This window comes from Bemisia tabaci, chromosome 8, assembly GCF_918797505.1.
Source record: "Bemisia tabaci chromosome 8, PGI_BMITA_v3".
Lineage (NCBI taxonomy): Eukaryota > Metazoa > Arthropoda > Insecta > Hemiptera > Aleyrodidae > Bemisia > Bemisia tabaci.
The window spans coordinates 27,102,105-27,118,344 of record NC_092800.1 but is presented as its reverse complement, the minus strand read 5'-3'; the positions used below and the strand labels follow the sequence as shown (position 1 = coordinate 27,118,344).

Below are 16,240 nucleotides of genomic sequence, written 5' to 3'. Positions count from 1 at the left end.
ACACTGCACATTTTCTGGAAGACTCCCTACTTTTTTTTTTTTTTTTTTTTTTTTTTTTTGAGGAAAGAATGAGCAACGCAGCTAGCGTGGATGTGGGTCACCAAAACCAACTTCGGCCGGTGTGTCACGCGTTGTCCGGCCAGTTCGGTAATGACCATCCAATGAAAAGGATCTCAGAGATTCATAGCTACTACGGAAATAAAAATTTCGATAGTTTCATCTGTTTAAAAACAGATGGCTAACATATACAGGGTGATCCAGGAGTCCGGCACCACCAGTGTAATTATTTTCGAACCGATTGATACAAAGACTTAAAATTTGGCCCGTAAGTTAGAAAAAACTACTTTTGAGGCCCCCAAAGATTATGGAGAAACCAACTTGGAAGGAAGTACGGACCTTATGCGTTTCCAAGTAGAGCCCCCCCCCCCCCCCCGTTTGTGATACTTCATTTTAAAAAAAAACATGGAAAATTCAGAATTTTCGTTCAAATCGCAAGTCTCTATTCATCACCGTCTTACAATGGTGGCAAATTGAAGATTTGCTTTGTAAACGTTGTTGGCCCACAATTCTTAATTGGTGATGGAGTCAATCCAAAAAAACTTCCCCTAAAAAGTGGAGGATGACGCACAGTGGATCGAGCCAATCAGAGTAATCGGGCTTTTATTTCGTCATATTTTAAATTTTAAGGGGTGCTTCTTGGAGATAACTTCATGAGGAAACCAATGAAATCACTTTTAGAACCTTAAAAATCTGTATAAACGGAGTTATAAGCGTTTAAAGTTTCCAAATTTTGTCCGACCTCCCCTATTGACTCAATCCACTGTGGGACGGGTGGCAGTGGCTGCTGCGGGCTGCCTAATATGGTAAACGTTAATTTATCTAATTCCAGTGGCAATATCTACCGGCATTTTTATAGAAAAGTTGAACGTTTTAAGAGAAAAGTTATGAATTATTTAAGAAACAAAGTGCCTTTATTCGAGTGGTTATTCCCATCATCAGGTTGTTCCCAGAAAGTGGTCTCGTTGGTGAATTTTCTAGATTCACCTACCTTTCATCGGAATTAAAATTTTTCGTGCAGTTAAAAGACTATGATTCGGTTTCTAACATAACAGTAAGGCCATTTTCCCGGAACGCCAATTTCGTCATCTTATCTATCTTTACCGGTTTCAAGAAATAACACAAGGAAAATTTTTTATAGAACAAAATCGTGTTTTATTTCGTGTAAGCTGGGATGGTAATCCTGATTGTAATTCACTTTACGTCTGAAAAATTAATACCACTATATATTGCGCAGAGCCGGATCCAGCAATTTGGCAACACCGGTATTCCTCCATTTAAACCCTTGCTGAATAATCGATTCTTGTCGGAGCACCTGACTCCTCCAAGATTCGATACATTTCCATAGATTTAAATGGGGAAAAGACAATGTTGCCAATTTCCTAGATCCGCCAATGATATTTCAACGAGCAAGAGAAATCCAAAAGTGGAGTGCAGCAAGCAATACAGTTATACGAAGAATTATATATTGATTAATTGGATTGATATTGACCACTGGATGGAGTCTAAATTTAATAAAAAAGCATGAACGATTCATGTAAGGGGATTAATTCAGTAAAATTACAAATGTCCTCAGAGGATGAATTTTCCTAAAATCGTACATGCCATTCCGAATGATATGGTCCTTTATCAATTGAACATATTTCTGACAAACGAAACTATGTGCATTAGGACGTGAGTCCTCTTATGCATATTCTTACGAGTCTCAGGGCTCATGTCTTAATGCACATAGTTCCGTTTGGCAGAAAGACGTCCAATTTGGTAAAAGCTCCGAGATGCTGTGTAAAGAATGATGAAATAATGAGACAAATGTAAATACTAATATAAAAGTCTTTATTCAATATTGTGTGGGTTTTCATCCATTTTTACAGTATAAAATAAAAACAGCAGTCGATGATTTTGCAAAAATTACAATGAAGCCTACAGGGTCTAATGCAAAAGAAAGCCAATCGAATCTTCAACTTGTCAGATTTTTCAATGCTGTTTTCATGGGTACCAATTCCAGCGTTTATATTACATAAAAAAGCCCATGGAGTTGAAGAAAGTTTATCGAGGATGTAGAGGGGGCTTTCTTTCACTTGTGCGTTGCGTATAGGTAATTCGAGAGTGCTCCAGAAAATGTCAGAAACACATGCCGTGTTTCACTATGCAACCCTCCCGCCCAGTGCCCGAGAGAAAATAGAGACGGACTTCTCTACCGGCCGCCACTGCAGCGCTTACAGACAGTAATTGCTGCACTTACAGACAGTAACACAGCAGACAGACAGAGATTGAAATGAGCCACAGCAGCATATTGGGCAGAGTGTTCCAGGCGGCATTCACTGTGGTGTCCTGTGGACAAAATTCGAAAAAGCCACGGTTTTATGAAAGGAAAAGTTCGATTTTCCCACTTTGAGCTGATAATCTAAGATGGAGGTCATTTTTGAAATGATAATGATTTTGGTAATATCCGCCAATTCCGCGAATTGACATGTTTTGGAGGTAAAGAAAAGGATGTATTTCTGCCAAACGGAACTATGTATGTCGCAGGCGAATAGTGAAATCAGGCATTTTGTCAAATGCCTAGGCAGATAGTTAAATTTTGACGGTCTATACAATTTTTTGAATTTATGGCGAGGAGCTCGCAAGTTTTCAATATTTTTTGGAAAAATAACTCATCAAACCTACGAATTCTTCTTGTCTCTTCCTCTTTATTTGCCTCTCATATTTTTAAATGATGAAATCCTAAAAATTCTGTATTTTATGACATACTGAAAATTTCCAGAAAAGTGTCTGTGCAGGAGCTAAAAACGGTTTAAAATACTATTGTGCGATGCAAATTTTTACTGAGAATTTTGTCTTACAGGAGAAATTAATTATTTTGTCAAAAATTAGGAAAAGAAGCAGAATTTCAATCTAAGTTAGAATATTTGACTATTTGCCTAGGCATTTGACAAAATGCCTAATTTTACTATTTGCCTGCGACATGTACATTATGACGTGAGCCCTGTTATGCATATATTCTTTGATGAGTGATGCAAATGACCGGTAGATTGAAGACAGGGATGCTATGAAGATTTTATTAATATGAAAGTGCAGTTTGAGAGGTGAGAAAGAGGGAGGGGAGGTCAGGGTACCCACCAATGGGGGCTTGCGCTTTTGCTGAGTGCATCATCTCTTGAGACAGTTCATTTTAGCGTCCATGAGACGACGCAGCTTGATTGGTTTAGTATGAAGGTGAGTAATTATCTACAAAAATTTCATAAAGTTTTAATTTTTGAAATTTCCGCAGATACCTGTAAATTTGTGCTTTAAACGACAGAAATTGTGAATGAAACTTCTGAACAACTATAATAGCTTTTAACAAGATTTTAAAAAAATGAAAATTTGACGAGTAGTTTTCGAAATACAGCGCGCTGAAAAGACGCTTAACATCTTAACTCCTGCACGGATCCCAGAGTACTCCTCTGTCTGAGAGCTTAAAATGACTATTGGTATGAACCCTGATAGAGGCAATTTTTTTTTTTTTTTTTTTTTTTTTTTTTTTAATACTCCGTGTACTACATACAGAGATGATAAACCTCACTGAGAAAAAACAAATTGGATCTAGAGTCCAGACTCTTAAAAACATCGACAAGAAAAAGTACTCTTGATTCAATCAGAATCTAGCTTAAATGAAGAGCCAAGCCTCTTAATGTAAGTGGATTTCGTTTTGATTCAAGCAAAAATCCGATTGAATCAAGAGTATTTTTTCTTGTCGATGTTTTCAAGACTCTGGACTCTAGATCCAACGTGTTTTTTTCCAGTGCTTACTTAATGATCTTGAGGTCAGAATTCGTCCCGCGTTTGCTGTGATGACGTAGTTACCTCTGATTGAGCGTCTATCAATGACTGCCAGAACTCCAATCTTTTCGAATATAGATCCTCTTTCACTGCCGGCTCTGCTGTGATGTGTAGGTATTGATGCATCTTCGCCGTCCGTTTTACTGGCTGCAACTTCGAGCCGATACCGGTCAGTTTCCTAAAGGGCCGGACAAAGAAAAACGGATAAGAGTTGACTCAGATGAAATTCCAAAATTGCAATTATATTGAAAATATCGAAGCTGAGATGGAGTTCTTGCGAGCGTCAGGGATTTGCGATTTAAATATCATGTCTTGCGCAATTTTTTACAAGAAACTTGATGGTATCGCTGGTATTCTCAAGCTCAAAAAAGCTCTCAAAGTTGCACTGGAAAAAAACACATTGGATCTAGAGTCCAGACTCTTAAAAACATCGACAAGAAAAATACTCTTGATTCAATCAGATTTAAGCTTAAATCAAGAACCAAGCCTCTTAAATTAAGCGGATTTCGTTTTGATTTAAGCTTAAATCTGATTGAATCAAGAATCCTTTTTCTTGTCAATGTTTTCAAGAGTCTGGACTCTAGATCCAATGTGTTTTTTTCACCAGTGTGAGGTCGTAATAAAGGGGATCCCTCACGCTATAATTAGAGCACACCTCTATATCTTGTCAAACTCTCTTGTCCCAGAGAGGGGACGGACAAATTAGCAAACTCATCGTAGTTCCAGCCTTAGAGTCATTGAAGAAAGTGGCAACCCTGTTAGTATGTTTGCTTTCTATCTGTGCAGTGTACATGAAGAGTTTGAAGAGATAAAGAGGTGAACTCACGACGTAGAGAGGGGGATCCCCGTCATTTCGGCCTCAACTTTGAGATTTTTTTTTAGATTGTGAGTTTGTTTCAAAGAAAACCAGTATGACAACATCGTGTTTCTCAAGAAATTTCAATCAAGATAAATTACCTAAATTGCAAATATCTGATGCGTGGAAGAATTCCATTGCGTGGAGAGTAAAAACTCATTTGGTGGCGTTTGAGGGAGTCAAAGGAATTAACAAGACTAGTTTTGCAAAAATTTGTTTCACCTCTTAAAGATTTCGTTCAGCTTTGGAGGTCAGCATAGGCATATTTTCAGCGTCTAAATTTAATACAGTATTTTGTGAAATTTTGTTCAGCAAAATTAAACACCCACATACAAATCTAAGAAATTATTCCCAGACGCGTGCCAAAACTTAGCAAATGGATTTAGGTTGCTTTTACAAAAGGCAAAATGAAACTATCCTTCACAATGAATTATATGTTGAAGCAACTTGCTATAGGGAACTCACCCATTTTTGGCAAAATCCGTTACTATATCAAGAGTTTTTCTTGAAACTTTGATATCAGCTTCCGTATATTTTCTTTCCGGAAAGTACATAGTAAGTGGGAAAATATCGAGTAAATCATCTGCATGTGATACACCTGTAAATAGAAATGAATATACACTATATGAAAATAGAGAAAATATGCGGTAACTCGAATTGCAAAAAATCAAAAGAGAGAGAGAGGGGGGGGGGGGGAGCGGAGAAGACACGGAAAAAGGGATATTTCGACCGGAGAAAGAGGGAACTAAATGCAAAAAATTAAACACTACTCAGATAAATGTTTTTTAAACATTTTGAATCGCGATGTTAAAAACTGGCAAACAAAACGATTGTAGCTCTGTGAAAAAACCTATCCAGTTATAAGAGTTGTTCTGAGTGTTGGCTTCTGGGTATTTTTACAAAAAGGCAGTTTAACTGTTTTTGGGGATGAGGAAAAGACAAACAAGCAGTTCCAACGCCAAAGCGTTGGAGGGCGCTTTTTTAACACTGCGCATGCGAGGAACGTTTTCATACGGCCAAGCGAGAGTATTGCGGACGGACGATGTATAACAAATTGCCTACGTGAAGGTGGTCCGGCAGCAACATACCCGCCGCTAGTCTCTGGAAAACAATAGAAAATAGTAGTTGCGTACGTTGCCAGCGAGCGCGCTGCGATCGCATCTGTTTCAATTACCTAGCATCGAGTCGGGCCTCTAACTTTCTATTCTCTCTGACATAACCTTAAACCTTTTTTTTTTTTTTTTTATTGAGAGTTTAGTGGCTTCTATTCCTTTAGGAATCTACAGCCATCTATAGGCACTATTTATTGTCCGAAGACATCAGGGAGTTTGGTAGACATCCATGCTCGGGCTTACAAATTTTCACGGATTAAGGCCGAGCGAATTCTGCTTACAGATCCACTCGTCAGTTCCATGAGAATTTGTCGCCACCACCGGGATTCGAACCCGGGACCTATTGACCTAGAGTCAGACGCGCTAACCACTAGGCCAACCTGGCCGGCAACCTTAAACCTTCAACCCAGAGCCGCAAACAGCTGACGCTTGACGATGCTGCGCCGAGAAAATGAACCAATCACAAAATAGCACAGTAATACGTCACTAAAATGAAGAGATCACGTGACTGTTCGTGATTTTTTCGAATCAATCTGAAACTACAACCTCGAATATGAGGCATTTAAGCATAACGAAGCCCCAAAATAGTTTAACCAGGTAATACGTCCGTGCGAGATTGTTATGCTTAAAAGCAAAACATTTCACGAAAACTTTTACGAATATCAGATGCAGAAAAAAATAAAATTTTCCCGGGTGTACCAGAATGGCGTCATTACCCATAAGGCAAAACGGTATGTAGTATAGTACATGTTACATCGGGGGAGTCGAACGGCTGGAAAGGGCGCATCTGGTACCCAGAAGCGCCCAAAAAGAAAACTATTTCCTTGATTATCAAAATGTAACCCACCCTTGATTCTGCCTCCGCTGAAAACGTCATTGAAAGAAATGCTGTGTAGGTAATCGTACAAATAAAGGTACGCATCTCCATGATGCTTTCTAGCCGATTCCACGGCGCCATGTAAAAACCATCTATCCGTGAACATCTATAAGAGTGATAAAAAAGAAAAGGAAATGTAAGAGTTGACGAATCTATAATGTTTAACTTTTTTCGCATTGTACACAACTTTATCATGTAAAATAGAATTTTCCTTAAGAAATTCGTTTCAATGAAAGGAAAATTTAGAATTTCCCACCCTGAGCTGACAAAGTAATATGGAGTCCATTTTTCAAATGATAGCCAAAGATCTTCTCGGATATAGTTTCTAACCTGAGGGGAATAAATCATTTTTTCTTCTTTATATTTTTTATTTTTTATTTCATAATTGCTATCTGTTTAATTTGCTTTGATTAATTTTGTTTTCAAATGACGATTTGACTGATATGAAAATTATTTTTTTTTCCTGCTAGCAGTGGAAGTCTGAATTAAACGATATCTTGAGTCAAACCAACCACTAACTCTCTCACTCATTGATGTACTGATTTTGGCGATGTCCACAAAACCGCGCAATGACATGTTTTAGAAGGAAAAATATCTTATGATCTATTTGCCCGTTATGCACTCCTGTCGGATTAAAAGGAATCGGTGACGGGTGAAAAGGAGTGTGCTCGTTAGTTGAGGGCCGTACGAATGAACAGGGCCGGATTTACCTATACTTGCCGCCCATGGGCCGCCTGTATTTTGCCGCCCTCTTCTCATTTGTTTTGAAACATTGATACAAACCATCAAGTGGACGTGCCGGAGGAGGAGTGGTGCATAAGACGCGTCTACTCGTGTTGGGCACATTTTTTGTGAAAGCCTTGTCAACACTAGCTAAAGTTCACGGAACTTTGCGCGAAAATTAAGCTTCGTAATCCTATCTCTGTATGGACGAGACTTTCCATTTATATGAAATGAACGAAAATATTATGAAAGAATAAACATGAATGTGGTTTAATGATTTTAATTTCCGCCACCGCGCCAACCGCACTGTGTTTGGTACAATGCGTGGCGTATCCCCAAAGTCTTGTAGGCGCTATGCGTTTCACGCCGCCCGCTGCTGACCGCACTATACGTTTGACGCAATGCGTGAAGTATTCATGGAGTCTTGTAGGCGCTACTATGTGTCTCATGCTGACTGGCGCGCCGAGGGCTCCTCCTTTCAATCTCAAGTCCGCGTCATCATTGGTCTCTGCGCCGCGCCGCGCCGCTCCAAGGCAAATTGCGTGACTAACTCTCTCAACTAGACTAATGAAAGGTGCTGTCTCTAGTATCACCGAAAGACGAACAAATTAGAAATTACACTTTAACTCTCAGGAAATGAGAGATTTTTTCGCCTTTTCTCGTTTGTGATTTTTTTTTCTGAATCCGATTTTTTTCTTGATACCTACATTTGAAAAAAAAATACAACATTTGCCGCCCCCTAAATTTTCCGCCATGGCCGCGGCCCATGTGGCCACACCCTAAATCCGGCCCTGCGAGTGAATGGGAATATAAAGCGCCGCAGTGACGTCAGCAGCGACGACGGAGACAATGATCCGGATTTGAGTCGATAACTTATGAGCCCTGTCCACAACGCTCTTGTCACTCGGCCACGGCTCATGAGATATCTTCTTTTGGCTTATAGTTTCTTTTGATTTAATGTAAAATCCCTTTTTTCCATTTTTTCGAAAGGAATCACGCCCATTTTTACATTGTTTCTTATGCAGCTTTCACGAGCACACCCCATCTTTCTCCTACGTCATGAATCAGTGGCGAGGCGTGAATGCAATTATCGATATTTCCCCATTTGAAGCTATGGTGAAGAATCGATTATTAAGGTGTTCCTTGCGAACACCCTGATTTGCGATCCTTTTCCATAGGTTTGAATGGTAGATCGATCGATATATCGCAAAGCACGCCACGCCACTGGCATGAATACGTCCGTATGTATAAAGTACCAGATCGTTATTTGGACTACGTTTTGCAATTTGGAACTATAAATTCTGGCCCGGTTAAAAAACAACGTATGTGCCATTAGTTTCCCTGTGCACATAAGTGTTTTTCCAGAAGAGCCAGAATTTGTAGTTCCAAATTACAAAATGCAGTACATTTATTCCTAGCAAACAGTGTTATAATAGTTATATTTTAAAATAATTTAACTTACGTTGACGACTTCTTGACTTGTATTATCCAGATCTATAGGCTTGTCCCCGAAGTAAAATTTCCGAACTTGCTCCGCTATACTTGAAAGTTTGTCGCTCGGAAAGTCTGACTTCAGCAACAGTGCTTTCGATAAGACATACTGCGGATTTTCTTTCAGTTCTTTCTCGAATCTACTTCCTCCCCTGGATATGACTATAATAAAAAATAAAGCATATCGATCGATAATCCTAAGCCTTTAAAGATATTTTTGTTTGTAAATTCTGTGATTTGAAATTGCAGTCTGCAAAGTTTGGAATTATTGATTCAACTGCAAAAAATTAAGCAGGGATTTTTTAAAAAAAATTAAATTTTGAATTTCTGCAAGTAAGCCATAATTTTTTGCTCTGCAGCTCCAAGATTTGATGTAATTAAATTAGAATATGCCGCCAACGCTGCCGTGCTAAGGAAAAGCACCGTATGAGCCTTCGGGCGTTGCCAAATTTACACTGGCTAATCACTAATTTTCAGGAAAATTTTTGAATATTTTTCTGCCAATTTCTCAGGTAATTTTCTTTGCAATATGATCTAAAAAGTCTGAAAATTTCAAGAAAATATACAGTAGATATCGGTTAATACGACATCGGTTAATACGACATATCGGCTAATACGGCGGATTTCGTTTTCCCCGGCGAAACTCCATAAGTTAATACGACAACGGTTAATACGACATATCGGCTAATACGACGAAATCCCGTAACCCCTTGAATGTCGTATTAACCGATATCTACTGTATTCATAATTTTCCTCAAAAATAAACATTTTATTGCCTCCTGGTTGGGTACTGTATCACTGAGAAAACTTCAGTTACCTAGACTGAAAACTTCAGTGTTCCACATAAACTGACGTTAAGTCTTTATAGCCCAAGGATTTTTCCTTCGATAACTACCTTATTTCCAACTAATTTGCTGTTACTTACCTGATGCAAAAATACCTCCCTCGCCAGAGGTTATTCCTGTCATGTAGGGAATTTCGGATCCCAATTTATCTAATTCTTTCGGGAGGAAAGCATTTTCCGTTTCGGACTCGATGGTTGGGACGAAAACAAGATCGCCAACGATCCAGTCCTGTGAAAAGAGAGAGACATAAAAAAGCGTCAGCAGAAAATGTAAAAATATTTTTACCCTTTTAGAATATGGAAGGGTGTCCCTTATCGAATACGATGGTTTTAGTTTTTCAGATTCTCACAAAATTCCTCTCAGAAGAATCACAAGATTCTCACAAGTAAGTGTTTTCATGCCAAGAATATAATATAATAGAATTTTGAAAACAGCCAAATTGCATACGGCGTTCTGAGCTTTAATTTTCTACTGAACACTTTCATGTACTAATGACGCTTAAACTATAAGTTCAGTTACAATTTCAAATTCAAGACAAATCAAAAACTGCCCAAGAACAACCGCAGCATTTTATCATTATGATTACATATTGCAATAAGAAATTACCAGCGTTACAATTCTGCTATTAAACCACGACCACACGACCAGCGCGACTGCTTGAGGCAATACAGAAGTTACTGATTTAAAAATATCCAGTCCAAATATTGAAAAAAAAACCAGGGCGAATTAACCAATGACATTTTCTTACATTGAATTTTTTGCCCATCTCTAGGAGTATGTCAGCTGGGACCTTCCGCATGCATTCAGCGAGTTCATTTGAGGGCTCAGTGGGACAGCTGCACAATACAGCCAGTGCTTTTGTCCTATCTTTAGCCAACTTTGGAGGTGCGATTGCCCACGGACCATATCCAGTTCCGCTCATTGCAATTACCCTATGAATCAGACCTAGATCAGGGAAAAAGGAAATAGGTTAGACTCAATTTGTGTACGGTTAGGTAACGGTTAGTTCATCTGTGACTGGAACTGAGAAAAAAACCCTTTGCACCGAGCTCGTAATCTTAGTTGTAATGGGAGAAGTAAGAAGTTGTAGGCGGAGCGCCTTCATTTTCTTGCGAATGCAACACGCGGGACGCGGGTGACATCCGAGGACGAATACTTGGGCTGGAGAACTACCTTAAAACGTACATCGTCTGAGATTCCAATTCAAAAGCCCCTTGTGTTATTTTCGGCATTTGTAGATGAAACTGAATTTTTCTGTAGGGCCTCTGCGATATTAGAATCATCATTGGGCTAACTTCACTGCGAACATTGATAGTGTTGAAATTCTGTATGCACCCAGGATTTTACACAATATGGGGTCTATAAAAGGACGTCGAGTGAAATAATCTTTATCGTAATTTTGAGAGAGTTTCCGTTTTTTCTTGCCACGTACACTGCACATATCTCAGTTCCTTTGGTTCAGCAAAAAATCGCTGAATTCATAAATGTTTTACAAAAATCATGACACGAAAAACACTTAAAAGTGTTCAAAAAATCCCCGTGAATGCGTTTCCTTAGTTACCTTGCTTTCAATGTATTCTCACTCTTGTCTGCTATACGGTTCTCCCTATATACATATATGTGTGTTATTCATCCTCCTTTTTCCTATTTTTCAATCTCCCTGATCCCACATAATCACCTTCACCCCAGAGTATAATGGTGGTTAGAAGTTTGCAATTGAAAAAATACAGTTATTATTATTAATATTATTTTTTTTAACAACTTTTTAGACCGAAGTGAGATTGTTTTGTCGAGCCGAGAGAGGCCCAGATCCCGAAAAACGATATCACCCAGTCCATCTTACGCCACTGTATGATATAAAAAGATAAGGAAAAATAAAGCCGACGGATAACGCCAACGAGTAAGTGCAGCTTACTCGTAGTTCGAATTCAGAATTCATAGAGAGAGACCAAAAACAAGGGAGAAATGGACATAGAAAACTCTATGAAAAATCACGTTGCGCTACATGTGTCCGAAGTTTAGTGGTACCGGAGTGGAGAAGTGTTCTGTGAAAATTACGAGACAAAAACTGCCCAAAAATGTCAACAAAGTGGAGTAATAATGGTTTGAAGTTTGGAATTGAATCGAGAAAAACATCTAGAATTATATGCTACATATTCACAGCAGGAAAGCAGTGGACACATGCATGGACTTCGCAACTTCAAATTCAATTTCGTGCAACATCAAGACCTCATTCCGTCACAAAAAAGGAGTGCACCACGCGGAATTTATTCTTTAACTCGCTACTGAGTGTTTTTGTGAGGATTCAAAATCCAATGTTACAAAACCTCCCTCGACAAAAGTCGCGGACTGAGGTTTCTTTTTGCGTGGACAATAAAAGCGAACAAATCAGCAAATAATCAATCAGTGCGCTTAATCAGTGTTAATTTTAAAAAGTAACAATAAACTGCACGATACCAACCTTTGTTGAGTGGTGACAATAGATTCAGATGGACGGCTCCACCCCCGGCACTCTCGCCGAAGATGGTCACTAAATCAGGATTTCCACCGAAGTTAACGATATTGTCGTGAACCCATTTAATCGCCAGGGCTTGATCCTTCAATCCAAGATTGGCGGGAATAGCGTTGTCGCCAGTGCTCAGGAACCCTTAGGTGAAAATAAGTAAAAAATTAAACCACAGGGCGAGTGAAGAGCCGTAAAAATCGAGACCTTAACAAAACTGTTTTTTTAAAAAAAAGAAGAAGAAATAAAAGTTCATAACGTAACTATTTCAAATTTCATAGTCACAAGAATATGTGACCAGGAAAAAAAAAAAAAAAAAAAAAAAAAACTATTTCAATACCGAAAAAGTTTACATTATTCTGCCATGCTAAGGAAGAACGCCGTTTAAACATTCGAAAGTTGCCAAATTTCCTTCGATGAAATGTTTATTATTGAGGAAACTTATGAATATGTTTCCTTAATATTTTCAAAAACTGTAGTTGAAATTGCGAGCAAAATTATGTGAAAAATTAGATGAAAATTTTTTATAAGTTTAGCAGAAAATTCGTGTTTCGTCAAAGAAAATTTGGCAACGCATGAAGGTTCATACAGCGTTCTTCTTTAGCACCGCAATGTTGGCCTCAGGACTCTTTTTTTGGAACTGAATAGTATGCGTCAAATCATCTTACGTTAACCGAAAATTTTCGGCTGAATTGAGTTTTTCCCCTTTTCTCGATTTCTTTTCTTCCGCTAAGTTCGGAACTTTTCGAAACGAGCTGTCATCGTGTGGTTTCTGCTCTCGATACCGACCGTTCGCTTTCAAGTCCTCGGGATCAAATTCTTTTTTTTTTATAGAGATCGAGCTAACCTTAATTTCGATACGAGCACATGCGTGATAAATTGCCTTAAATTTTAAACTATCACTTCAATCTCAACCACACACTTACCTAGAGTTCCCAGTCTATAGTTGATGGTGACCAACACGACATCTTTATCCAGTAGTAGCTCTGGCCCGTAGACGGAGCCAGCTCCCCACTGGAATCCACCGCCGTGTATCCAGACCATTACCGGGAGTTTCGCCGACCTGTCCACCTATGGAGTATAAAACAATGTTTTTACTTCTTTTAGGAGAACCAATTAATCTCATGCACATCAAAATAAAGCAATCGTTTGGCGTTGATGTAGGAATTAAAATACACACAAAATGTCGGTTAATATATTTCGGCTAAACTGACCAAACTTTTTGATTAAACTTAATCATATGGATAAAATACGGAATGGAATGGTATAATTGGAATCACGACGAAAGTATCCAAAATTTTATTTTTTTTAACTTTTTTTTAATAAAAATTATTTTATTAATCCCCACAAATTGGAAGTAGCATGTACAGGTGCTACCCCGAAGGCCTAAAAGTACATACTAATGTAGGAAAGCACAATAATAATATATAGGAAAGTTCGACGGATTATCTTATTAATTACAGGTGTCACACTTGATGTGTATATCCTATATTTGGAACCAGAGAATTCTCTTAATGAAATTATAATCTACTTTATATTAGATCAAAACTTATCATCTACTACTTAACTAAGAATTTAGTTGTATTTCAACTGTTTTGTATATCTCTTGTAAAACCTATTGGGAGAAAATTTAGAGAAAGACGACGGATTAAAAGTATCTTATCTACTTTAATCTAATTGATATTGTTTCAACTCTAGTGTCTCTCCAAAATTTAATTTTCATCTTTTGTTTAAAGCATCTTTAACTTTGATGTTCCTTGATTTTTCACCAAACCAACAGAATCATTTCAGAATGACATTATTGGGTTTATGCAAAAAGCAAAAATGCAATAATGCAAGAATGCAATAATTCAAAATGCAAGAATTTCATGAGAGAAGCTTAATTTTGTCCTTGCTCAGGAACTTACCTTCGGAGAATACACATGGAGGACGAGACAGTCCTCCTGGCCGAGGGGTTGGTAATTACTTATGTTGGCAAAATCGGTTTGTGGACACATGATGGCATCATTTGTAGCCTGAAGCGGCTCTTTCCATGGCTCTACCGGTTGTGGCTCCTGAAAATATATTGGCAGAGGATGAGACTTTATGATCATAACCATAACTATGCAAAAAACGCTTTTCAGCAAGGAGAATTTGAAGAATTTCGCTCAAAAAATCCAATTTTTGGTCTAATAAGATATTTATGAGCCAACCCAATACACGACGAGCATAGAAGGGTGACAGGTGGAAATGTACAATACAAAATGTCCATAAACTGCAATGTCCAATAAAAAAAAATCAATTTCTTATTTGTCTTACATAAACAAATTCCAAAAAAGTAAAAAAAAAAATACTAAATAATAGGAAAGAATTTTGTGACCTAACCGAATGAAGTTGAAAACTGAAGTTCCAAAACTACATTTTCTTGCAACAAAATGGACACATCTTCTATTGGAACATACTTTTTGTAGGACATTTTTCAGTTAAAATATTACTTTCTTTTGGACATTTTTAACCGTGGACATGTTTTTGGACACTCTTGTAATTGGACATTTTAAGTAAGACATTATTCTAATTGGACATTTTCTACTGGACATTTCCGCTGAGCGCCCATAGAGGAGAATATTAATTAAAAATACAATTTCATAAAGCCCGTGAATGATTGTAGCGCCGATTGGTAAACAAGTAAGTATGAGTAATGATGAGATGTATTTAAATTAAATGAAAAAGGAGCAAGTGGTACTTATGAGACTAACCTTGAACCTGAGAGGTCCAATGGGAGGTTTTGCGAAAGGGATCCCTGTGAAACTGTGGATCACTCTTCCATCTCTCGTCCTCAGCGTATCAAATCCAATAATCTTCCCATTCGGAGTCGAAACTTCCAAAGCACAACAACTTAACACACAACACCCAAAAATCAGAAAAAATGTTGTCCACGGTGATATCCCCATCGTGATAGAGTCACGTCTGCTCTTGAGTGTATCAAAAGTGGCACTGGCAATCTGATCTTTCATATCTACAAATATATATCAAACTCAAAAGTATTGCAATAAAACCACTCGATGTAATGATGGTGCGAAGAGATTAAAAACTGAGTACGTGGATGTCATGCGTTTATCTTTAGAACAATGAGTACTACCTAATATTAGTAGACTCTGAGCAAACAACCAGTGTAAATATGATTGCGATTTATTTTCAACATCCGATAACAAAGTTCCTGAGACCGGAAGATTGAATATCTTGCTTGATCTTGAAAAAACCAACTGAAATTTGGGAATCATGTTCGGGAACAGTAATATACATTTGGAAGTATTTATGCTAAAAGGAACTATGTGGAATTGGAAAAATGGCGGGTGCTTGCGGAAGCTGCATAAGAAACAATGTAAAAGTGGATATATAGTTCCTTTTGTGAAAATGGAAAAGCGGGATTTGACATTAAATCAAAAGAAACTGAGCGCTAACTCGTGAGCCGTGAACATGTGACAAGAGCGTTTTGGACAGGGCTCATGAGTTAAACACTGAAAAAAAATTATCGGCGTTTTTACCACGGTCCGTTGGTACCTTTACCATCTCACTTTTTTTACCAATAATTGGTAATTTTACCAAGACAGACTGGTAAGCTTACCTAAAAACCGGTATTTTTACTGTTTTTTTCAGGTAAGAATACCACTTTTATTGGTAATCAATTTCCGGTAACTTTGCCATTTTATCTCGGTAATTCTACCACAGTCGCTAAAAAATATTGGCGTTTTTACGAAGGTCCAGTAAAATTACCGAGAAATTTCAATAATTTTACCGAGATCTCGGTAAAATTACCAATTCCATAAATGGTAATTTTACCAAGAAAAAACTGGGATCAAATGGAACCCTGAATTCTTGGTAATTTTACTCTTTTCTTAGTAAATACACCGAGATTTTTTTTTTCAGTGAAGAGTCCCGCCACCATTCTCCCCGTCGTACCTGATCTCGATCGTT

The 16,240-nt window shown here is 38.0% G+C and overlaps 1 protein-coding gene across 3 annotated transcripts; it reads right to left on the bottom strand.

The window, feature by feature from the left end:
- Window positions 1-1,869: 1,869 nt before the first annotated feature.
- Window positions 1,870-15,850, bottom strand: LOC109039112 (carboxylic ester hydrolase). 3 transcript variants are annotated; one of them, XM_072303490.1, is made up of 12 exons: window positions 15,811-15,850; window positions 15,022-15,281; window positions 14,194-14,340; window positions 13,213-13,357; window positions 12,245-12,430; window positions 10,532-10,728; window positions 9,864-10,011; window positions 8,910-9,100; window positions 6,695-6,830; window positions 5,201-5,333; window positions 3,904-4,057; window positions 1,870-2,388 (listed from the first exon to the last, which is right to left on the bottom strand). In XM_072303490.1, the coding sequence occupies exons 1-12, from the start codon at window positions 15,833-15,835 to the stop codon at window positions 2,296-2,298; spliced, it is 1,815 nt and encodes a 604-aa protein (XP_072159591.1). In that variant the 5' UTR covers window positions 15,836-15,850; the 3' UTR covers window positions 1,870-2,295. The 3 variants fall into 3 exon arrangements, with proteins under 3 accessions (XP_072159591.1, XP_072159590.1, XP_072159589.1); XM_072303489.1 differs by lacking the exon at window positions 15,811-15,850 and adding an exon at window positions 15,405-15,561 and having other exon boundaries at window positions 3,850-4,057; XM_072303488.1 differs by lacking the exon at window positions 15,811-15,850 and adding an exon at window positions 15,405-15,561.
- Window positions 15,851-16,240: the final 390 nt, after the last annotated feature.